Source organism: Opisthorchis viverrini (assembly GCF_000715545.1).
Source record: "Opisthorchis viverrini unplaced genomic scaffold opera_v5_73, whole genome shotgun sequence".
NCBI lineage: Eukaryota > Metazoa > Platyhelminthes > Trematoda > Opisthorchiida > Opisthorchiidae > Opisthorchis > Opisthorchis viverrini.
The window spans coordinates 759,575-783,861 of NW_008751729.1; the positions used below are offsets into that span (position 1 = coordinate 759,575).

General features: G+C 41.9%; 1 protein-coding gene across 1 annotated transcript in view; it reads left to right on the top strand.

Moving 5' to 3' along the window:
* Positions 1–1,159: 1,159 nt before the first annotated feature.
* Positions 1,160–24,287, top strand: part of T265_04428 (hypothetical protein) — a gene marked incomplete at both ends in the record, with an annotated part of 97,384 nt that continues 74,256 nt past the window's right edge. Inside the window, 5 exons of the mRNA XM_009169173.1 lie at positions 1,160–1,319; positions 8,910–8,986; positions 13,240–13,365; positions 17,416–17,562; positions 21,622–21,807. Of these exons, the coding sequence (XP_009167437.1) occupies positions 1,214–1,319; positions 8,910–8,986; positions 13,240–13,365; positions 17,416–17,562; positions 21,622–21,807 (642 nt within the window). The remainder of the gene's footprint in view (positions 1,320–8,909; positions 8,987–13,239; positions 13,366–17,415; positions 17,563–21,621; positions 21,808–24,287) is intronic.

Here is a 24,287-nt window from a genome sequence, read left to right on the forward strand (position 1 = left end):
TGTATGTGCTTATGAAACCGTGTGTGATGTTAGCCTGAAACAAAACGTTCTGGCTAGTGAACGTGTCTGCCAGAGTGGTAGAGGGACTGATTATCTAAATGAGTGCCAGGCAAGACAAGTGAAGACGTAGGAGGATGTGATGGACATTTTAGTGCTGGAAGTATTTAAATCGATGGAATTCGAATCAAGAGCCACGGTCAATATTTATAAATGAATGAAGGCCGAAATTTGGAATCCAACCACTTACGAACGCGCGAGCGATAGTCTCGGTAGAAGTGTCGGATAGATTGAGAGACAATAAATCTGGGACCGTCACACCAACTTTGAATAAATGGATTATTGTTCTCTCTCGGGTCGATCGCGCGAACGGGCACACAAGCAACCCTGAGGGAATTTCATACCACTCAAACTGGCGACGTGCTTAGAAGGAAGCTACGGAGTAAAAGGGAACGATGTTTTGGCGTGTGATTTTGTAATAGGGGTCTATTTCCATCAAGTTTATCATTAGGTGAATCGGTCACTCAGCCACTTAGCTCACCAATGTTGCCCAGCCTAAATGCCGGAAAACAGCAGATTGCAATGACAGTAATACGACTAACGTGCCTTCCCAATGGAGAAAAAGGCCGTTCACGTTCCAGAAAGAAGCCTTCGAAACACGTAGTCTATGAAACATCTCGTTAAAGGCAGAAAATAGTGCAAAAATCCCACCCACGTGATAAAATAATTGGAACCGTCGTTTCATTAAAACAGTAATTCCTGGACGGGAAATGCGGCATCTCTGTTACCAAATTCAAAATGGGTTGGGAAGCTGCAAGGTAGCCCTGTCAGCAGATCTACTGCTACTGGGAGTCGCAGCAATCACGTGACCTTCAGATTCCGGCTATTCAAGGAAATTAGTCCACACACCGAAGATGGTAGATTTAGAAAGTTTCTAGCACAACCCAATGATCTTGGGAGCGGCCTCTTGCTCCAAGTCTCAGAAACAACCTTATATGTACTTATAATTGATCAGTTGCCAATGCTGCATAGCTGCGGGTGAAATATAAGTTTTCGTTTCATTTTGTTCAGTAGTTGCATAAAAACCCGTTGATTATCCTGAACCACTTGTTTGATTAAATCAACAAACACCTACGGCGACCTTGACAATCGGTTTTTGCTGGTCCGACTTCTTCGAATCATATAACTTTGCTTCGTTGACTCTGTTCTGTGCACAATGAGCGGAGAGTACATTGCCAAAAAATTCAGCGTAATTTCTGTTGGAGAAGAGGGGCGTAGAAGTACACGGGCTTCTGTCACAAAGGATTCTGAGTTAGCTTATGGTGAGCACTTTCTACCTACTTCACGCCCCTGTCTTGTATAAGTGCTGCCATATATTTAACTGATTTTTGTGGTTAATGTTATATTTTGAAGTTGATACTCTGTGGTTGAGAAAAGTCGTCACCCAACCATTTTTTGTTTCCTGCTATTAGCCACTACATGTGTAACAATTTGGCCCAACCATAAACATAGTTACTTGACACTGAAAGAACGAGGAATGGCTGATGTCCACTAGCCAGGAATTTTTTACTAGCTAAACTGGTTAGCCTTGTTCGTGGTTATGTGGTGAAAAGTATCGCCCAGCCACTGGATGTACACATCCACTTATGGTGTGTGCAGAATCAGGTTGTCTTCATTTTATGGATTTTCATAAGCCTGGCTAAGGCGTGGAGCCCCTTTGCCCAGAGCATTTGACGTCGCGATAGCAAATCCTTCGAGAACATTGTTAGACGAAACTATCCTCGGGCTCACGTGTGGCATCGACTTGGTACTACCAAGGTATCAAACCTTGAGAAATTATGGGCACTGAAGCCAGTACCTTTTCCCAGAACAATCAAAATCACAACAAAGCGGGTGTTCAGCTTATCAAACTCTAGGTCCATCTAACAAGCAATGGTGTACGGACATCAAGCTTTATTCTTTGTGCGAACAGTGGGAAAAGCTGTTAAAACAAGTGGTACTGGGGTAATGGATTTACAAATACTATCCCACGAGCTGCAGCACCAAGAGATGGGGTTTCGCATACTCGAATGTAGACGTTGTCGACTCAATTTATTATGCCTGCTCAGGGTCGTAAAGCAAGACTAATCCTTGGAGATAATGCACGTGTTTCCTTTTGTAGAAATAGCACAAACAAAAAGCTCTTGTTGCCAACCAAACAACTTATGAACAAATGGCTTTCCGGATGTTTACTGATTTGAACGGATTACTTACTTCCCCCTATAACCCGAATATAGAATACTGAATACTGAGAAAGCGATCAAGGCGTGATCGATCTTTCGTCGCATATACTCAAAGTTAGGACAGTAAACTAGTACATATTAGGTCGGGTGTTTAGAAGTGAGAGATGGTCCAAGTAGTTAGAGCGCGAAGTTACTGACCGGAAGGCCCGTGGTTCGAACCCGACCTCTGCCTCTCGACTTCCCCTGTCTAGGCTTGGGCAACCTGGCAGTATCCCAGCCCTCGTGCTTCCTGCGTTTGGCATGACAGGTAGACAGCAAAAGGGTGCTACAGCCGAACGATTATTATTATTAGAAGTGATTATGAAAAAATCAATCGCCGTTCCCTAACGATCAGATTCAAAGTGAGCGATTGTACGGAAAGAACTATGCAGAACTAATTATGGGACTGTTTCTGTGTACCTGTGCCCGGACATGCACATCACCAGGAATCTAGTGTGGCCAGTCTGGAAACAAAAATGCTCCCCTCACCGCAAATGTTAAGTTGGCTGAACTGTTCCTTCTAGGACATTTAGAATACCAGTTTAGTGGTTTCTTAAACGAACTATTGTGAACCGATTCTCTTTTTGACAAAGGCGAAGCTAGTAACGCACAAAAAGGTTGAATAATGCTCGAAGAAAGCATAAAATGTAGTGAAAATGTTGTGTTTGGGTTTTTATGACTAACTACGGCGAATTGGCTACCGGCCTTTGCCTGTACTCAGTAGTTCACAAGAAGCCGCATGGTGATGTAACCCGCATATTTCAGCTACTTGTGAGTCGGTTAATAGTTTAATGCCTTTGTTTTAAAAACACTTACCATTGAGAACGGTTTTCCACTAGCGTAGTTAAGTAAATTGCACAGTTTAGTTCCTCTAACTACAGATATACAATTGCTGGATTTTCTTATCTTCATTGAACTACTGCTTTTCTACTAGCGCTTTGTAAACAGAAACTCAGATTTCACCCTTAAGAGCTACGTGTAGTGACCGGTCATATAATATAAATAAACGCTATATAAAGCCGTTAAATCTTTGTGCAGTGCTCAATGCTCTTAGCGTTATTCTCCGACCTCAGTGATTTTAAATTTCATGAATGAAGCCAGCAATTATTGGATAACTTTGGTTTGCCCACTTATAATGCGTTCCTTAGCTTACGTAAACCCTCTGGATAGCTCTGTCAACTCTTCGTCAAATTCGGTGCTTTTCAACTGATACGTGATATCATTTTCAAAGTAGTTTCTACTGCGTTGTCTGTGAGGTGAACCAAGACAACTCTGCCCTTCATTAAATACCAGCCACATGATATCGGGTAGAAGCAACACCTGATGGGTTCAAAGTTCGTCCATTTGAACGCGTATCTGGCCCTTTTTGTTTCAAATACAATGCTTTTTGAATGTTTCTAAAGCTTCTGGGCTAATCATCATCGATAGCATGACATCATTGTTCAACATCGATGCTTCACTGCATCTGGACCGATCCGTAGGATAGTAATTATCAACAAACGTCGTTTCCCTGGTGTGGCATTCGAAAAAAGTCACAGAGTGCTACATAGTTGATGCTAGTCGTACATCCGAGTTATACATCCAGGCTTATCCATGTAACCCTTTTAGTACCCCAATCCACTTTGTTTAGTTAAACTTTGCACCTCCTGTTTGACAGTGATGTTCGAGCTCAATGGCGGCATAACCATTTGCACAAAATTGGCTCAGATCCAGAAATAATAATAGCAACAATAAATGAAGTGATGTTACTTATGAACGAATGACACCAAAAGCGCAACAAAACGAGCCTTGTGAAAATTTCTGTGGATTTCTTCCGGGTAGCCAGTTACACCACCTAATTTTTGTTAAAATATCACTGCTCATGTTTCGCGAAGATATGAAATTTTGGATTCTGTGATAAACTCGCTGACTTAGGAGCCATGTCAAGGGTGTGTTCGTTCTTTTGCGTCCTATTTCTTAGTCCTAACACGTTTGCTCTGAAAACGTCTTTGATAACNTAAAGATCGGTTGGCCATGTCTCCACACAATTTGCAGCATAGGGCCTGGTTCTTCGGGGCAGATAGTAGATCGCGTGGGGACCAATCCATAATGTCCTATGGCAGCTAAGTGCTATCGTTTGATATTGTCGTCATTGTTCGCTTTTGTCTTACGCCGTAATAGACAACGTCTTCACTTGTTTTCTGAAACTGAAAAACTACGCTTAGCATTACAAGGGGCCCGGCACTTTTTGGAATTTTCAGCGCGGTCCTTCCCTGCTCAATATACTGACCTTTGAAAATTGTACTCTTACAGGGACTGATATGGGAGTTGTAGGCCAAAACAACAATCTCAGATCCTGCCAGCAGATTATTTCTTTAGGAACCAGTGGAAAAATAACTAGCGACAAAATATTTATTTCTAGTATAGGCTACGGTTTATAATGCCTCGGTGTTCGTCGGCAGCTTTACTGCGCATTGTCCACGATATCCAGCTCCGAGATGTCCTTACCGGAAATCTCCACCACTTACTTTCTCTGATGATCAAAGCACCTTGATAAGCCTATTGAACTTGATGAAAATCACCATTGGCTAGAGTGGTTGTCTACTGCAGTTTACAGTTAACGAAGCTAAAATCAACGTAAGAGTCAATGAGGAATATTATGTTTGGTTGAAATTAGGGCATACTAAATTCCGGCGTAGAACACAACCCCACCTGACTTGCAGTTTTATGGTTTACTTCATAAGAAAGTTGAGACAAACGGAACAAATATTTCGGCCGCAATATTTATGAAGATAAAGAATGACAATCGTTCAGCTTTACCACCCTTTCTGTGCCTAGCTGCCAGGTGCCCGAGAGTAGACAGAGGAATTCAAGAGGCGTTGGTTGGGTTCGAAACCCGACCCCGAAATTCGCGCTGTGATCACTGAACCATCGCGCTTTCTGAGGATAATTCCACCATAGTTGTCATTACCAGCTTCACTTCCTCTTTGGAGATGTGTGCTATTTTTAAGTACACTATGGTGACCAAAATAATTTTTGAAGTAGCTGCAGACGTGTGTGCACATTTTTAGTTCCGGCCACAATTTTGTCCTCAGGAAATTTTTCGCCGTTTAGTTGACCAGAAGCCATGCGTTCGTTCAGCTTCCCTCTCACTGTATTGATGTCTTTTTAGAGGTCGTAAAGCTAGCCGAATTGTGAATATACAATTGCTCAAAGCATACAAACTCATGTTGTACTTCCCCATCATAGCTATTTGTTTCGCGTGGCAGCCACAGATGCTGAAATATTCATGAAACCTTCAGTGTAATACAAGAACTTCGATCAAAGCTATCGCATTGGACTACGCTGTCATTCTTCATACTGTCTCTCCTAGCCGTCCGTGTTGATTTTCGCTGCAGCGCGCCAAATTCAGTTACTTCAGTAAGGTTGTTCGGCTGCCTGTTGGAATAACCATATTTTTGCGGTTGTTTAGTCCTCTTGATATCATTGCACAATGTCTAACTGACCTGCAGTAACTTGTTTAGCCGAGGTTTCCAACTCTGTCTACTTACTGTTTGCCGGAACCCATTGGTCTTCGGATTGCTCAAAACTATTTTGGTTCTATCCAGCTAGTAAATCTTCAAGAAACACCCTTTGATTATCTAGGCGCATGATTGATACGTTGCTTGCCTGCTTTAGGAACAGTTTCTCCAGATAGCGACACAATGAAGTTTGAAACTAGAACAAATGTGTACAATCTGCACTCATGTTTTTGTTCTGTGTGCTTCTGTAAGTCTCATAATCCTCATTTAAGGAGATTCATTGCATACAAACAAAAATATGACTTCTCTATGTGATCGTGTGTTCACTGTTTGAGCTTTACGTTGGTAAGTGCTAAGAGTGCGTTGCTGACGACAATTTATTTGATATTTGTGAGACCAGCGAGCCCGCCACTGTCCTTTATTACCTTGTCCAAACCGATGTGTGCTTTTAACCGTCCGACTCGAGTGATCCAATCATACGCAATCACAGTAATTTGTGATCTTATTAATTGTCAGTCCCGGTTGTTCATAAGGCTCGCCTTTGGCTTCGGAATCCTGCTAAATTGTAACCGTGGCTAATAACCACTGCAAGTTATACAAAAAATCATTGCAAAGATAACTCTGTGAGTGAGTCGACTTGTTTATCGTAGCACAAATAAGAACTGCCTGGAACCTGGATTCGTTTGATACTGGAGTCAATCAGATGTTCTTCGGAGAGAAGGGTTGTATCCAATCGATTTTTCACTTCAGATGCTGATTCTCTGACTAGTAAGATTCAGCAACACGTTTCCGCATTTCGTTACCAGTATATTTTTCGCTAAACTTAGTCACTTGTATTTTGATCACATAAACAACACAAAGCACTTTGTTTTTTGGTGACATCTGAGTATAAACGGGGTTGCTAGTAAAAGTAGTCATCTTCAGACTTCTATATGGAGTTGTTACAGATCGCGTACTCAGTGCTAACTTATTTGTATCAGGGATAACCTTCAAGCCCTTACATACTTGATCGCGACCTGCGTAGCGGCAAGATGTGTACAGAAGGCGGTTGAACAGTGCCATAAACGTGACCTTCAGTTTTCGGGAGTAAACTAATTCGTCTAGCTTACTGTGGCTGACGCATATTTTTGCCGTCTTTGGTTTGTAAGCAGAGTTTGACTATCTCAGAAAACAGCCAATAGTCCATGAACTAAGTTATTGTACGGGACATCCACATTTTTGCCGTTTAATTTTGGTAAAGAAGAGTTGGGGGAAGAATTGAGGAAGAATTGGATTCTACTTCATCCATAGAAGCTGCACAGTAGCAATTCCCTTACCAGCATTTGAGGTGGACTTCTTTCCACAAGACACTTACTCAACACATAATGATGGTTTTGTAGGCAGACAAAAATGTCTGGTCTCCGATAACTGTCTTCACTGGCATCAAGGAGGTAATTATTGAAATGAATGACACGCAAACCAAACAAACTAAGAACACCGTTGTTGTTATATCGTTGTATTCTTCCTTCTAATATTGATGCTCTATATGTGAATAGCTGACACTGTAAATGGGCTTTTTATTGCCACTGAAGGTAGATATGTTTCCGATGAACTTGGTGCTAAGACTTGTTAAAAGATTAGAATTACACAGTAATTAGGGATGTACGTCAATAGTTACCGGCCAGTAAAAATAGTTTAATATAAAAAATTAACACTCCTTCATCAAATACACAGGAAAACTTGTACGGCGTAGCCGTTCCTATATCTTAAGCTTGGACTTACTAATTAAGGTTCACTGATAGGCTTTTAGGAATCGAAAAGCTCATAATCATAATCATCATCATCACTGACGAAATAACAGTGGAGAACGCTGGTGCTTCAGTGCCGTAATCGGAAGGGTTTATCGAATGTCAGATGATAGAACGTCATATAACTAGTGTAGAAACTTCAAAAATAGATCACCATCTCAATCAAATTTATTCACTGATGTTCGATTGATTGACCGGTTGGTCATCATAGACACTGGCATTGTTATTACTGGAGTGAAGCAAATCAAAGTTACTAAATAGGGGTTTGAGGTTCGAGTATTTCTTACCGACTTTGATTGGCCGACTTAACGTAATTGTAGGTAAAACGCCGTAACGTTCAGTTTACTATGTTTTTATATACTATTCAGTGGGTCCTCTATGAGCATCCAGGCTTGTTATTCGTAAAACATATGTGCGCATATCACCGCATGTCTTTTCTTGATGCGAGAAAAGCGACGATTACACAAACACAATGTACACAAAACTCCCATTCAACTTTTAGGATAGAAAGTATTATTTGGTTGCACTTTTCTCATAACTCTAATGGTTTGGTCCTAACATCTGAAAAACCTGACTAGACGGCTCAGTGGTTAGAGTGCGAATTTGTCGACCGGAAGTTCCGTGGTTTGAACCCGACCTCCGCCTCACAACTTTCTCTGTCTAAGCTTGGGAAACCTGGCAGTATCTCAGCCCTCGTGCTTCCTTTGGGTGGCATGGCATCAAGGCACCGAAAGGGTATTACAGCTGAACGTTTATATAGTTTGTTATTATTACGTACATACACATATGAGGAAAATTATTATCTTGCCGCATCAGTATCGTAAACCGAAAACGCCTTTTTCATTCTAATTAGGTTGTGTAGAGAGTTATCGTAAGTTAACTATCACATGCAATTTCGCCCCATACTGATGCTGGGTCAGTTAGTTTTCCCTAGTTTTTAAATCAAGCCCGTTGACTTCTGTTTCAATGTTGCCGCGTTTCTATACCTGAACGGTCATGTGTGTTTGACTTTGCAAATGGTGTATCAAACTCATCATCATCAGTTGGTTCTAATGAGTTCCCTGGAAATCCTTCATCATTATCATCGGCAGCATGACATCAGCGTTCAACACCGATGCTTCACTGCCGTACAACCATGATTTATTTGAAAGCCATATTTTAAGGAAAAGAGTAAAGGTGGACACTGAAAATCCTCCAGTAAGTAACCTATTGATATCTAGGCCTTAAGTAAACCTTTCCATAAAGAGCTCATTGAGCATTTTCGCTTGCGGCAAGCTTAGTTTCTAGACAGATTTTTCATCAATAAAGTACCATCGGAAAGCAATTTATGTTTGGAAGTTGCTGTATCTTTCTTCATCTTTTAGCGAGCATTCCTACTCAGGTGGTACAAGAAGATATTGAGGCTGAAGATGATGAGGAATATGGATTACAGCTTTTTGAGGTAAGCAGTAGTGATTTGTTCTGTTGTAAAGTTGCCTTATATGGAACTGTCAACATCTATTCTAATGTTTCATGGTAACACTTCAATTTGACGGAAAAGTTTTTATAGCTTTTGATTCATCACGCCTCAAACTGCTCTTATCGCTTCTTGCATTCTAAGACAATATATTCCCTGTCGTAAAGAAGCATAATTACGAATGCTTCTTGATGAGTGATTTATCATCAGCGCGCATGTAATTGTCTTCATCCTCCTGTTTTAAACGGAACGAATGGATTGGGCAGAAGTTGGCGTTCACCGGTGGCTCAAATTGGGCCTTTAGTCCCGTTCTTCAGCAGTCTTTCAACAACGGACCGAACTACTTTTACCCTGTTCCGACTCAGATCAGCAGAGAGGGCTTGTCTAAGGTCCAGTAAATGGGGCTTGTGTTAACGTCACTAAAAGCATCCAGAAACATTTGTCCTATAGCACTGCGCGCAGTTGACCAGGATTAATCCTGATTAACAGTTACCTTGATATCTGCTAATATCCGTAGTTCTTGTCGCATTACTTCCCGGGTGGTTGGTACTCACTGCTTAGCTACATAGATCCTGTCAAATCTGATGATTCGATTTCTACGGAGCCGCATTGGTTACTTAACGGAAACTATTTCATTCTACGAAAAATGGCTGTTGTGAACTGAATTTCTCAGTTGTTAGTTAAGGCCAACATAGTTGGTTAGGGGGCTGCTGGTTGATGTCACATCGCAGAATACCTGGAAGACACTGCAGGAAATAGCTGGTAGTCGCAACACAAAGTTGAATGGTCGTCGTATTTATCTTTTATCTTTAGTCTACGCCATTTGTATCACTGAAGTAACATTCATCTGAACTCACTTGCCTACTGGTGCCCAAGGAGTTCCATAAAGAAATGTTAAAATGATTCTTGGTAGCCTCTGAGCCTCTGTCTATGAGTTTGAAAGCGCCTTTTCAGCTCCATGATAATTTGGCCCACACAATCCAGTGAATCTTATCACAGTCTAATATAGGTCGATATCATTATCATCGGCAGCACGTTCGTATCGGAAGAAGCATTAAAACACTGGGCACATTCGAGGAAATAGGGCCATCAGAGTGATGTAGATGGTAAGCGGGTTGACCGTGCCAGTGAATTCGGGATAGCAGTTGAGACGTAACTATGCAGACACGTCTCTGACACATCCCTTTTTATTAAATCATGCCAGTGTAGTACGTTCTCAAGTTTGTTGAAGTATGCGAAAATTAAGAGAAGTGAACCTGAAGCCGTTGCATGGAAAACACAATGTGGGTAGTAATGATGTATTATAGGAACCCGCCGAAGAAGTCACTGAACTCTCTTTAGCGGCCTTTCCAATAAAATGTGCTCGCTAGTTAGTATAATTGATCGTTGTTTTTAGGATTGGGCATTGTGTGCTTTTTGTCAGCACTATCTCCGATAACAAGACTGAATTAGGAATTGGTTTAAAGGTTAGCATCCGGAGACTCCGATAAACGACCTGACCCGCAAGGCGGCATGCGTGAATCTAACGGTTTTCCGGTAGCAGGCACCTAACCTTCGGTTTTTCGGCTATTTATATAAAGAACAACCATCCAAAATGCGCACTGCATCCCGAAGTAAAAGTGCACTGGTTACTACCGATGTGTCTAGTATGTACGGCTGCAGACGGGGCACCCGGTTAAAATAAGTGAATGCTGCTTTCGCTGCCCTTTTTAAAAAGTACATTCCGCTGAAATTAAGCTTCCCTCAAAAATTCTTTTGGCAGCATTCCGCAAAATGATTGCACTTCTCTGGCCGGACCGATTGCCGATCGCCCACACTGAGCCATACTTGACCGTTTGCGGTCAGGTTATTTTCCTGGAACATGATCCTTAGATTACTGCCGTATATTTCACTACCGATTTAGGTTGTTTGCCTACGAAGTCCTGTAAGAGGAGGATCGATAGAGCAGGTTCGGTTGTTGTCTGTGTGTATGCCTGTATGCACAGGTGCAGATATCTTGCTTTTTCTCACTCAATTGTCGACGAGTAATAGACCTGCGACTACGTTGTCAATCGTAATCTCTCAGATAACCAGAATAATATAAACCAGAAAGCCGGATTATGTCAAGTTGATCGTGACTGTGAAGCGTACAACCGTAATTTAGGAACTAAAGCGTCGTAGGATATGTCACATAGAGTGTGTTTACTGAAAGAGTTCAATTCACCTACACAATATGCACATGATGTTCTTTCCTATTAGGACAACTGCTGAGGTGCGCAAAACTTTTTGTATGAAAAGGTTGTGATTCATACTGCGCCACAACATTGTTCACTTTGTAGAAAAAGGAGCAGATCGTTGTGAAACCGGCCAGTACAAGCATAAGTTTTGTCAACATGCTTGGGTGGGCTCCAAAGTTTACTTCCATCTACGAACGGATAGAGGATAGCGAGTTTACCTTAGAGGAATGGATTAATCCCTCAATTTGGAATTCATGATTGCTTAAATGATTATGTTCATTTTGACAGGCTTTGATGCCTTGTGCTGTAGGTGTGTTTGGGTTGGCCCACGTTCGCATGTATATTTTTGAACGTGCGTTATTCTCTCAGCCAGTTTTACGAACCGCTATTGGGATATTGGCCAAACTGTGGCTAAGCAGAAACTGTCATTTAGCTCGGTGCAAAGATTAGCGTGAAAATGGACCATTGCATCATTTTCGTCCTAACCATATACCGGTGTTTAAGTTTCGTCAGGATAGCAGTCCTTTCTTCTGAACATTCGAATTTAGTGAAATGATAACAATGTCTATGATGCGGCGATTTTTGCGGGGATCTGTTTTAGTTTGAGATATGTTTACGGTCAGCATGAGATAGATCGACGGTTACTGATTAATATGTCTCTTTTGCAGTGAGCGGGGAAAGTCATTTTCAGTGGGACTGGCACTTTAGAATAGCACTGTAATATTCATTGTCTCCGGAAGCATCACTTGTGCATCACCTGTACTTCAATGACCCCTTTGGCTTTGTGTTTTATACTTCACCCACTTCTAAAATTTATTCCTATTAACCTATTTATAATCTCCAAAGGAACCGTCTGCCGGCTCTTCTGAGTGAGAGTCGATTACTTAATTCATAGTTTCTCTTTACAGCCTGCAATGACCACTAAGTGTAGTAGACGACCAGAGTAAGGTTTACTCGCTAAATGGAGCAAATGTCTTTTCCTTATGCTCACCTAATGTATTCTTCAACGTCATTAGTCGCACTTGAGCGTGCGTGTTGTATCTGCCCACGGAAGCTCATTATTGCTAACATCAAATGGACAAGCTGTTTGCATGCTCATGCATTTTCTTGATCAAGGCGAGATTTTGGAAGAAATTTATTTTTATACAGCTGACTATTTTGTAGTCCCTTACCAGGATTCGAATTCGAGAAGAAAGGTCGATCCATTGTGACTATTGAAGCTGTACCAGACCTAGCGCGTTTTAGAGTTTCCAGCCTTTCCACCGCACTGTCTTCAGGAAGCCTCAATTCGAAGCCGTTGCATTGTTTTTCCTGACCATTTCGTTCTGCAGTTTCCATTAATCTGCGGCAAAACCCCTCGTTTTCATCTGTTCAGCACAAATTTTCTATTCACAGGTAAAACGTTTAGGGATGTATGTACCTGGATGTACCATTCATTCCCAACTGAGCGTTCAGAGGACACAATATCGGGTGTGGCGCGGACACAACATAAAACACTCGGTCGATATACACACAATTTTTGACATTTCGAATCGTAGGCAATGTTGCCTGAGAGATCCTCCGGGCATTCAGTAGGGAAAAAAAACCAATACTATCAGTTTTCATCACGTCTATCATGCCAGAGAGAAAGATAAGGATGGCAGCGTATATTCTGTTTACCTCAGTCATTCCACATTTCCCCCACATTTCGACCTTCCCCATAGCTGACGTGATGTTTTTTCGCAAGAACTACGATGGACGCTGAAATATCGAGTAATTGCTTGTACTCTATTAAAACCAATTTTCCACTCTACTGAAAAATATACGGATCACGATTGGAATACTGACTATCCTGTCATCCCACGTTTTCGTAGTTTGGATATCGCGCATACCGCCAGTGACTAGCATAACTTAAGCGTACACCCCTTCCAGGCAACCACGTCACTTTTTCTTTTGTTGGAGCAAGCACGGCGAATCGCATTGATTTATGGATTCGTGAAAGCTGATAAGAAAACAACTCTATACTTATCCTTTATCTAACAGGACGAACAGAAAACGCTGACGCCAATGAGCAATTGGTTCAGTAAGTTGGCGGCCTACACCGGAGGAATCGAACCGACCGTTGATGAGACCAAACAGCTGCGAGATAAACAGGCTAAGTCTAGTGAGGTGAGCAGTGTAATTTTTTATTTAGGTTTACACTTTTTTCAGCCTCAGTGTGTTTCGACAAACGAAGTGTCTCCTCTATTCAACCAAAAGCGCACCAGACAGTATAGATAGGACTGAGGTTCTTCGACTGGGGCTGCGCCTGGATTTAGATATGACACAGTGGATACTGAAAATTCCAAATATTATTCGTTTCGTTTAGGCTGTTGCTTCAGAGCAATTTGCCTGAGTTGCTCGCAGACGCAAATAAATCGTCTGTTGACGTCACTCGTAGTGTCTCGCCTTGATTCTGTTATCCGAACTCCCATATCGGAATCCCCATTTAGTTCCAAGTACATCTCAATATAGTTGTTATTGTGATCTGAAGCTGATATTGCTAGGTTCAACTAGCTCCGAGACTCTACCAGGATAGCCATCTTTTGCCATGACAGTTTTACTCACCGCGACAGAAACAGCTGTGTAATCACGGATAGAGATATCCTTGAAATCACTCTCGACTTGGAAGATGATTCAGTTACACACTGACTCTGCTAGCGTTTCAGAGATCGTTTGTTGCGCATGTTTACCACTACCGGCACGGAGAATTCGATAGAGTAGCTTTGGTAGCGTTGGCACTAGAATATGAAAATCAGTTCAACGCTTCTCAGTAAAACATGATACAAGCAGAGTTAAAGAGGGTCGCCGAAATGCGTCAAACTGCAATTATTTGTATTGATTAGTTGGCTGAAGAAGAACGATTGACTGGTCAGGGCAGAATCAATGCCTTCACATGACGATTCTGGTGAAACAATGGGGCGTGACATAACCTAATAACGATAGTTGGGACTTTGTAAGTGCATATTTATCGTTGACTTTGTTACTAGTGGTTGGAGTTCGACAAATCACGTTGAAAAATCTGGCCGGATTGACACAGTGATTCCTATCGATCAAGTGATACGCGATGGCTCCGTGACACTATTGGAACACGTTAAGCCAGCCTATTACTTAAAATACTATCCGGTCTGACCCAAAGGATCTTCCAGGTGGGCTTTGGTCATCAGTTTGTCCAACTTTTTGCAGAAAACAAACTTTTGTACCCAAAAATGTTATTTCAAGTAGGGTTACGTCAAACCTCAAATCTAACACGTGGCAGACGAGGTCGGAGCTCACTTATGCGTTAGGAATCCACCTGTCAACTCGGCTGAATCGTTCAACGTGATCTAACAAACGCCACCCGGTAGTTCCAAGGTTGTTTGTCAAAATGCACCGGCAACGCCCAGTTTATGTCTACCCACCCTCTGCAATCACTGACGCTGCCTCGGGCAACCAGTCATCTCTCCCAACCAAAACCAACTAATTTGTAAGTTGAATTTCATATTCCGACACCTTCAGATGGCATTTTTGACATTGTGCAATATATATATATATATATATGACGGCATTTTTCAGTTGACATTTTATCGATGATTCGGGAAATATGAACGCCTCACTATCTTTTTGCGATTCTGTAGTAACGGTAATAATCAACCCGTTGTCTGGGTGCATGCATAATTGTCTGGGATATCATCCGTTATTCGCTTCAACGAATATATCTAACTTGCTTTTTCCAAACGATTAAATGACTTCAGCTTCAACTGACGGTGCATCAGGACTTTGGAATCTATGCTTTATTCCGATGGGGACCCAGCCATGCCGAAGAGGTGGAAGTCTAAAGCAACTAAAATAGAGTAGGGAGGAAATGAAAAACTGTTTTGGGTCTCACCTGCCTCAAGTTTAAGGCAGTCTACATGGTGTTACTGGGAGTCAGCGATTCCACCATGGGAAATGGAAGGCTAAGATAGTTTAAAGAAAAAAACTAAGCGGTTTACACGTAACTTAGTGACGTAGGTTCCGTTATACGAAGGCAGTGAACCAGTTATTTGTATTCTTGATATCAACGCAGTTGGGTACAAGTGGGACATCCTAGTTCACCTGAAGTACAGAGGTGCCTAATTCAGAGGCTGCGAAACTCATTAGATAGATAGTGTAAAATAAGAACGAGGAAGCAATGAATGGGACATTGGTTAAGACAATTCAATCAGTCTAAAAAAGCAGCTGTTGGAAAATTGTCGTTAATTCGCGGCGGTCACATAATTTTGTCAAGTCTTCAACTTTTCTGTGTTCAGTCCCACCCAGACGGTCTTCTGAATCGTGGATTTGTTTTCTGAGAGTATCCACTGCCTGATGGATGCAGTTTGCTTTGTCACAACCTAGCAGTGATGGTACAGTTATACTGTAGAACGTGGGTGACCCTATAATTATGTATTATGGTGTACTGAGAAACACGGAATTTGGATCATACGAAAAATTCTCCCGAACAAAAGACGCTAATGAAAAAGAGGAGGTCTAGTTTGGTGGTAGGACTCAACACTCGAGCGTCGTTGGCCGTAAATGTCACCGTGAACTTTTGTTATCGAGCTAAGTCTATTTGGAGTGATCTCTCATGAGAGAATGACAGCCTTTCACTATAGATGATACTTGTTTGATCTTCAGACCTGAGGAACACACTTGAGTCGTTCTTTTAAAGTAATTTTGGAGGTCGCTGCTATCGATCTCTTGCAATCGTACTTAGAATCCACTGGTAAAATTCATCAAGTAGACGGTTCCCGATTGGCCCCTTGTGTAACATGAAATTATTACTTCTGACATGTTGGGGTTGTGACTTACCACATGCAGAGTGCAGCGTTGTTTTGGTCAGTATAGGCCAATTTTACGCCAACTTGTACAGCTGTATCTCTGCTGCATGTAGGATACGGTTTCTAGTATAAGATATCCCGTGCATTTTTTCGTAATTCAGGCGAAATAAAAAACACGACCCCTCATACAAGAATCCTTACATCTGAGATTACGGATTTGGTTGATCTTCTTTAAGACGGTACACTCATCTCTGATTGGTAATGTGGGGAGATTTACGAATTTTAATGGGGATTTCGTCTTGTGCTGAAAAACTGAGAAAACTTGAAACATATAGATAGCTTCAGGAGGTTGCGTGCGTGTCGCACATGACACACCTTCCATATTTTCCCGTGCTTCCCGTCTTTTGAGTATAGATTGGCTTCTCTTGCAGAACGAAATCTCCATTACCACTCGTCTATTTTTCTTGATGTTCTCTTCCGGGACCGTACAATGCGTTCTAACGAGCATCAGTAAATTCATTACTATTTGCTTCTTAAATTCGGGATTTCCACCTTAAACTTCACAAAAATCATCTGCTCATCGCATCTTTTTAGACGAATCTTACATGCACACAACTCTAGCAGCTTATTATCCTTTTAGGTTGAGGCTTCCCGGATCTCTACCATTCATCCTGCATTGCCACTCATCATCACCATCATCATAGTCAGCTGTAAGAACAGCGTACTTTTTCAGTGCTTGTAACCTCCAGAGTTTCGTTCACCGATGATTTGTGGATGTGGGGTAGATAGCTACGCATTGGAGGCGGGACCTGATAAATTGGTGCTTAAATATAGGACTGTCAATGGAGGGACTCTGAAGGGAACTATGCATTGAAGGCAATAGGTTGGATGCATGAGTGCCATTGAGGGCGAGATTGGGCCATGTCTGACAATATTTCTAGCCATTGATGTAGCCCGTCTTGTGGTCCCCATCCAGGAAGACGGCAATGACCAGCGCGGCTGAATTTGCTGGAATGGCTTGTGTACTTCGCTGTCAACTCACTGTTTGATAGAACCACTTCACAAACACCAAACATGGACACAGTGTTCTTACCGCAGTCTTCGTCTTTCAGTCTGTGGGTTCAAAAACGACGTATTGACAACGAGACTATCTGCCTTCATCCTGTTTTTCATTGTCCTTGTTTTTACTCTTCACACTTCTGGTGAGGGACCATAAATCTAGTAGGTGTTTCTCCTCTCGGACTTGGAATTTTTTGCACAAAGCTTCTTATTCAATAAGCGCAAAGCCTGTTATTAAATAATCCACCATAAGTTACTGCGCACTGAACAATGAACAAATAACTTTGTTCTGAATAAGCCTTTCAGCGGAATAACAACTTCCCTCTCATTTCAATCTCAGCGCAAGCGATTAGGTACAGTGCTGGGCGTGTTCCTGCCATGTTGCCAGAACATCTTCGGAATTCTTCTATTCGTTCGCGTGGGCTGGATCACAGGAGTTGCAGGTGCTTTGCAAAGCTTCCTAATTGTTTTCATGTGCTGCTCTTGTGTAAGTTCCGCTAATTACTTTTGTGATTTAGATTGATGTCTTTGTATGTGATTTACCGATTCTCTCGCTGATGTCACTCACGGTGCACTTAGACCTGCAGAAAGTTAAGCAACAAAGATGAATGAACTTGAACTTCCACGGCGAGTTTAGAATAGTCGAATGGTCTTTTGTTTCCATTTTCCAGGAAACAATGGAAGTAATTCATAGTAGTGAAGGCAAACGGTCACATACGTATCGATTTTAATCAGGAATGTCGGTCTCTCGCAGCCATAAGGTTGTTCCTATGAATGATGTGAAATATTTTTATCTAAGAGAGTGAACAACCGAAACAATCGTCAGTCGTTTGTGCACAATTACGCGTCCTTATAGAGAGGGAATCACTCTACCGAGCTGTGGATGTCGATCCTAGAGAAACATGACCCTCTCACAGGTTCTTCCTTTTTAAGTAATTCTTGAACGCATATGTTGATCTTCTGCACAGAATTATACAAGGGTGTCTGTTACGAGCGTTGCAGTAAGCCTTCGTTCTTATTTCTCATCGATTTCACCTTGTGAAGTGACTTTATTATTTACTTTTGATATCTCACAAATATCTGTTCGTTACACTTGAATCAAAAGCCAAAAATACCGTTTCTTTTCGTCCAAACCCGTTAATGCACTCGGTTGCGTTACAGATGCGCGTACTCAGGGCACGAAAACCTCATAAAACTTTTTACCCTAAAAATCATGGATCTCGTTTGTTTTGTGAGGTTATTCAATCTTTCGGTCGTTATGACTTTTTGTCGCCTAGTAAATGTGTTAATAGTAACATTGCTGAGGAATAGAGACTATACGGGAGATTTGGTACATTCATGTATAGCTTGTTTGTTCGGTCGTTGGACGTATAAAGCGAAGACTTCGTAGCAAATTATTGCCAAGCTTGGCCATTATTCCAATTACCAGCTTGGCATCATAAACTACCAATATCCTCTTCTACATCAAATCAAAACTTATGCACTCACGTAGGCATAAATCTCAGTACGTCTAACAAAACTCCTTTCGTGCACCCAGGAGGACTGCCCTATTCCTTAAAGGTTTCCACCAACTACCACACCGCTTAGCTGCTGCTCTATATGCATGCGAGCGATTTTCACTGATTCAAGATACACACTTGTTAGTTATGTACAGATTTATTCCCTCATCGGGATTGAAAATTGTAATATCTTGTCTTTCTAGGCCAGGGAACGCGCAGCAATTATCGAAAATGTCAGTAACACATCCGACATAATACCCTACTTCAACGGCACCTAACCAGATGATGTCAGTTGAGTGACACTGCGCGAACCGGAAGCACGAAGTAACGCGCTTGACGTAACTTAAGACTACGCTTATAACTTTGGGATGAATTTTGAGAAGTTAAACTATTCTATGCCTTAATCGGATACAGGTTCAACTCAGTGAGACAGGACGCGTGTTTCATATCCAGATGAACGAGATATCCGTTGGAGGGGGGGAACAGCGTGAAGTGACTGATCCTAAGCAGGACCAGAGGAGCCAGTGTCACAGCGCAGAACTCAGAGCCTTTCGGCTCACTCAACACAACACAAGGTTCCAATCATCAGGAAGTTCTTGGGAAGAGGCGTTAGAAGAATGGTAGACTACCATTTTCATAGAGTGGCAGCGCAAGACACTCATATTGTGCGGTCGTTGAAAAATTACTTAGATTTTTTGGATCATCATAAAAAGTGAGCGTCTCAATACCGTTTCCGAGTTGCGGTGATGATTTGGGAAAGGTTGAGCATTAAGTGAGAAATTTACCATTTATCAGGTGAAATCATATTTGTTACAGATAGACAGAGGGCGGTCGGGGGACAGCTCACGAAACACTATTAGAGCTCTCATCCTCCACGCCTAGTTGCTTCAGTTCAAATCTCCCAGCTGAAGTATTCAATATATTCAAGGCAGTTCTTGAGTAACTTATCGGTTTTAATGGGGCACCCACACACCTGACCATCTGCATTGTGTGGTGTTAGCATGTTGCGCTGGTTAAGCACTTCCATTAATCCAATCGTTAACTGCTTCTCAGCTGCAATCGACATGAACAGCGCTCGTAGCGACTTCAAGGTCACAACTGCAATGGTCTCCATCGTGGTTAGCACTTGTTGATAAGTTTCCCTAAGAGTGTGAGCATCATAATAGTTTAGTTAAAGCATAGCACGTGGGTGTTTTTTTCATCATGTATGCATGGAAGAATTAAAAGTTCATAGAGAAAAGCCAAGATGTGCATCGGATATGTTGCGATGCAGTTTGCTTGACAGACGCATTCCGTGAACAAAATTTTGCCCAGTCTCCCTGATTTGAGGACTGAGAATGTTTAGCAATGTTAAGCAAAGACAACTAAAGTCCGCATCTAATCAAATAGGAAAACCTTCAATAAAAAATGCTAACTGGGTTTGTGTCAGTTGCTAATTTCCATGTGTCTGGAACACAGACAAACGTAGTCCCTCTTGGCATGAAGTACAGGTTAAAGTTTGAGTAAAGTCATATCTTATGGACTCACGACCGCAAGAAAGCGGTGTTCATTGATCGTGAGAAGCGTGGTATGAATGACTGTTTGCTCTAAGCGTGGTATGGACGCATCAAGGCAGGTCACACCGGAGGGGCTCACCTGACTGGGAATCCATTAACAGCACTTTGCACCTTTTCAGTACGTGACACGGTGTTTTTGCAATCCTGTGTACACAAAGTACATAAAGTTAGGTAACTACCGACCACTTGGTTGAGTAACACATGGATTCTGTGCCATAGTCAGTCAGCTTATTTTTGTGGCGCAGTGAGTTGGACACGCGCAATGGAAATCAACGCGGCTGATTTACCTTACTGATGAGTGCGAATCGAATGTGCGCTTTCCAAGAACAATTTATCTGATAGCTGTAGATGGTTGCCTGTTTTCACACTTCACTACATCAGTGTTTGCATTTGTTTTCCAGAACCATAGGCCTCCTGTCCTTCTTTTCCATTCGGTATCACCATTCTTACCGTTGATTTATTCTCGGAGAATATGTTGCTTCATAGGGTGTTTAGGTTATTTTGTGTTCCTAAGGGCTTACAACCACTGGCATGCTTGCTTTAGGATAGTACCTTTTCAACTCGTGAGCTGAAGTACTTGTCCCATAGGTATACTGACCTACCAGTGTCTACATTTGAAAAATCCTAGTGTGTAATGATTGGGAGAACCTTTGTACAGGGTGCTTCATCGAACTGGGAATGCTAAATTCAAACCAAAAAACCAATACAGCTACCAAGTATGTGGAGCTCAGCTAAAAACGCTCATTCTCAGCGTTTACTCAGTGCACACCACACACAGTGCGCTAGAAAACCATAATATCTCACTGAATATAGGCTTCTTCAAAATTCCCGACTTATCATTCCCTACGACATTATTGACGACCTCTCATCTGTCGCGTTCTTTATTGGCACCTAGTTATCCTTAGCCTTTGTAAGCGTTTGGGTACCATGTTCTCGTCCGGTTCTGAATAGCTTTTGCACCAGAATTTTGGACGACTTTGGTCCAGTTTCAACGTGGATAGTATCAAATCACTTGTACTCATCTATTAGTTTGATTTATTTAACGGATTGATTGCCCCGTTGTTTTTTGTAGTATGTTGGATACGCTTTCCTGTGTTTTCATCCAGTTGCCGTGAGGAACCTAGTAAGGAATTTTTCAAATAGAATCGTTCTGTTTTTAGGCGTTCGCCTTATTAGTGCTTCTCAGCTGCAGCCGCAAATATGAGTACCTACCAACGTGGCAAAATATGCACTTAACAGAAAATAAATTTTCCTAGGAAAAATCGACAGATTTTTGAAGACTACATGTGAGTTTAAACGGAAGAAAACTTCGGCTGTGCTTTGCGAATTCATTCATAAAATCTTGTTCGGGTAGTCGATTAATGCATGTTTGACGCGAGCTTGCTTTTCACATTGGACATTCGAACATAGTGATGAACTCATTGATATGAACATTGCGTGCATTTGGCTAGCCTGTTTGATAGAGTAATCCTCTCTCTCTATTAATTTCAGACGATGTTGACAGCCTTGAGTATGTCTGCTATTGCTACGAACGGGAAAGTGCCAGCCGGTGGATCATACTTTATGATTTCTCGCTCTATCGGTCCGGAGTTTGGTGGTGCAGTCGGTTTGCTGTTCTATCTGGGTACCACCATTGCCTCAGCTATGTATCTTGTGGGCGCCGTAGAGGTTTTCCTGGTGAGTGCATCAGTTTGACCAAATGTTTAGACTACTCCGTGTTAGCAGCTACTTGCATCATCTTTCTATCCACCCATAACATTAGGTCAGAGAAGGCCTCCAAGTGGTTTCTGGCAGTATTAAATGCGATTACGGCACTTTATTACTAGCTTATTTGCATCTGTTTCTATGTGATACTACGCCGTAGACAGATGGGTTGATGGTGGGCAACGGATCATTTTTTTGAAATCGAATTATACCTCGTGGATTCTCATCGAAGACCCAGAACAAAAATTACCGTTCTCTTCTATCTTTTCTCACCGCCTTCACCAAAGCTTATGTCGTTTGACCTATTTTAGTGGTGACCATTACACCATCATTCAGCTGCGCTGGTCATTGCCGTCTTCCTGGATGGGGACCCCGAGACGAGCCATATCAATGGTTAGATACATTGTCAGACATGGCCCAGTCAGGCCTTCAACAGCGCTCATGCATCCAAGCTATTGCCTTCAGTGCATAACCCCCTTCCGAATCCCCCATTTAACAGTCCACCCACAGTGCTGTATTTACGCACTAATTTATTAGCTACCGGCTAAAATGCTCAGCTACCTATCCCACCTCCCCAAATAATCGGTCGTGTAGCAGCTACAAATACTGTACGACAAGTACGCGGTTATTACAAGAAATAAGCCCGAAAAAAATCACTCAAACGGCGCATACTAGTATCTCTTTAATATAATCACATGAACTATCTATTTTGGTGGAACTATCGGCACCGTAAATAAGCCGCTAACGCACCGGTCTTAGCTTTCCCAAGCACATCAGTCGTAGCTTTCCGAAGCACACTTCACATGAGAGGAAATCACTAAAAAGAAACAATGAATTGGAGGCAGCTCCCCGCATACAATACCTGGACGCGTTTCTGGATCCTGATCTGAATGAAATAGCCTTCAAAGACCCAGTCCCATTTTTTTTCTACTTTTGGTAAGATGAATTTAGTCAAATCTTGGATAAGGCGAAGATCTATTAAACTATCATTAAACTATCCCACATGGGATAGTTTGCTTGCTTCCGATAACACCCCTTTAATCAATAAATGGATGTCTACCTCCACATTTATTTCATTCTGGAAACCAGCAACTAAAATTTCTGTCGAGAGTTTACGAGGATTATTATTTTTATCCACTAGTCCGCATGAAGGAATAATATCTTATTCCTTGTAAAGAGTGGCCTTAATTGAGTTGGGTTTTCGGTCACTGTTGGCCATATGTTAGTAACGAGGGAATTTTCACCCAATTTTCAACCGAATCTAGCCGTGCACTTTTGTTTGTTGACGAAGACATTCCCTTACGTGTTCAATGTGTACGAGCGTCCAGAACGGAAGGATTTGTGAATGCTATGTTTTGTGCACAGACTGGAAGCTCCTGTCCCAAGTTCCATACATCGGCTTCTAAACCACTAGTAGTTCTTCGTGCTTCTAACGCTATGGTCGTATGTGTCCGTTTCATTTTAGACAGATTTTGCTCCTGCTCAATCTACTTACGGGCTTATTGGTTGAAGATGTGGTTGGATATAATCACTTCGCTGTGGATCTTAATTCGCGTTTATTCAGTTGTGACTGTCACGTAACTGATTTCCTTGATCTCTTATGAATCAGTAACAGAACATTTTTCTGCTTCAAATGTACGAAGCCTTTGAAGTTATTCTGCCTTTCAGCTCAGTTTAGTTCTTCACAAAGGCCCAACGTTTCTTGTCACATATAGACTTTGGGAATCATGGTTTGTTCCTAAACCGTCTTGCATAGTGCATCTAGAGCAAAGTGAGCATGATTAGTTCGCGCGATTGTTAAAATATGTTGACTGTGTCTTTGTATTGGAGTTTTCTGCATTGATAAGTCACCTAATGGTGTATGCGATGGGAACCGATTACCGCCAAAATTGGCCGTGTTTTCCTCCGTTTCCCTCTGTTCCGTATACAAATCAAATTGGTTTCCATTCTCGGATAAAATATAGTATGACATGAATTAATTCCACCTTGCACAAATCATTTCACGGGCTAAGCGGAATCCTTCACCGTTTGGATTATCCTGGTATCTGACGATTGCAGCAACCAGGGTTAGCTGAGATCTATAGAATCTTACATCCGAACATTCACTCGGCATAACTTCACTAAAAAGGCAGTCTGTCAGGACTCGTAGAATTTCCCGTCGGACCAGAAAGAACAGAGTTCGGTTCGATCGATCTGAAATTCGATTAAACGGTAGGCCTCGATTTCTTGTAGCGGTAAAGTTACCTCAAAAGCTCTTCTTGAGTGTAAGCACATGGCACTCACACTTTACCTCAGATTTAAAATACGAATTTCTGGGCAGTTGCAATTTACGTTGTGGGACACCTAAGACTCATCTGTGCAATATTGACCGACATTGATTAATCCAAGTCAATTTATTCGTTCAGCGTCTCTGTTATATATATATATATATATATATATATACATAAAGCTCA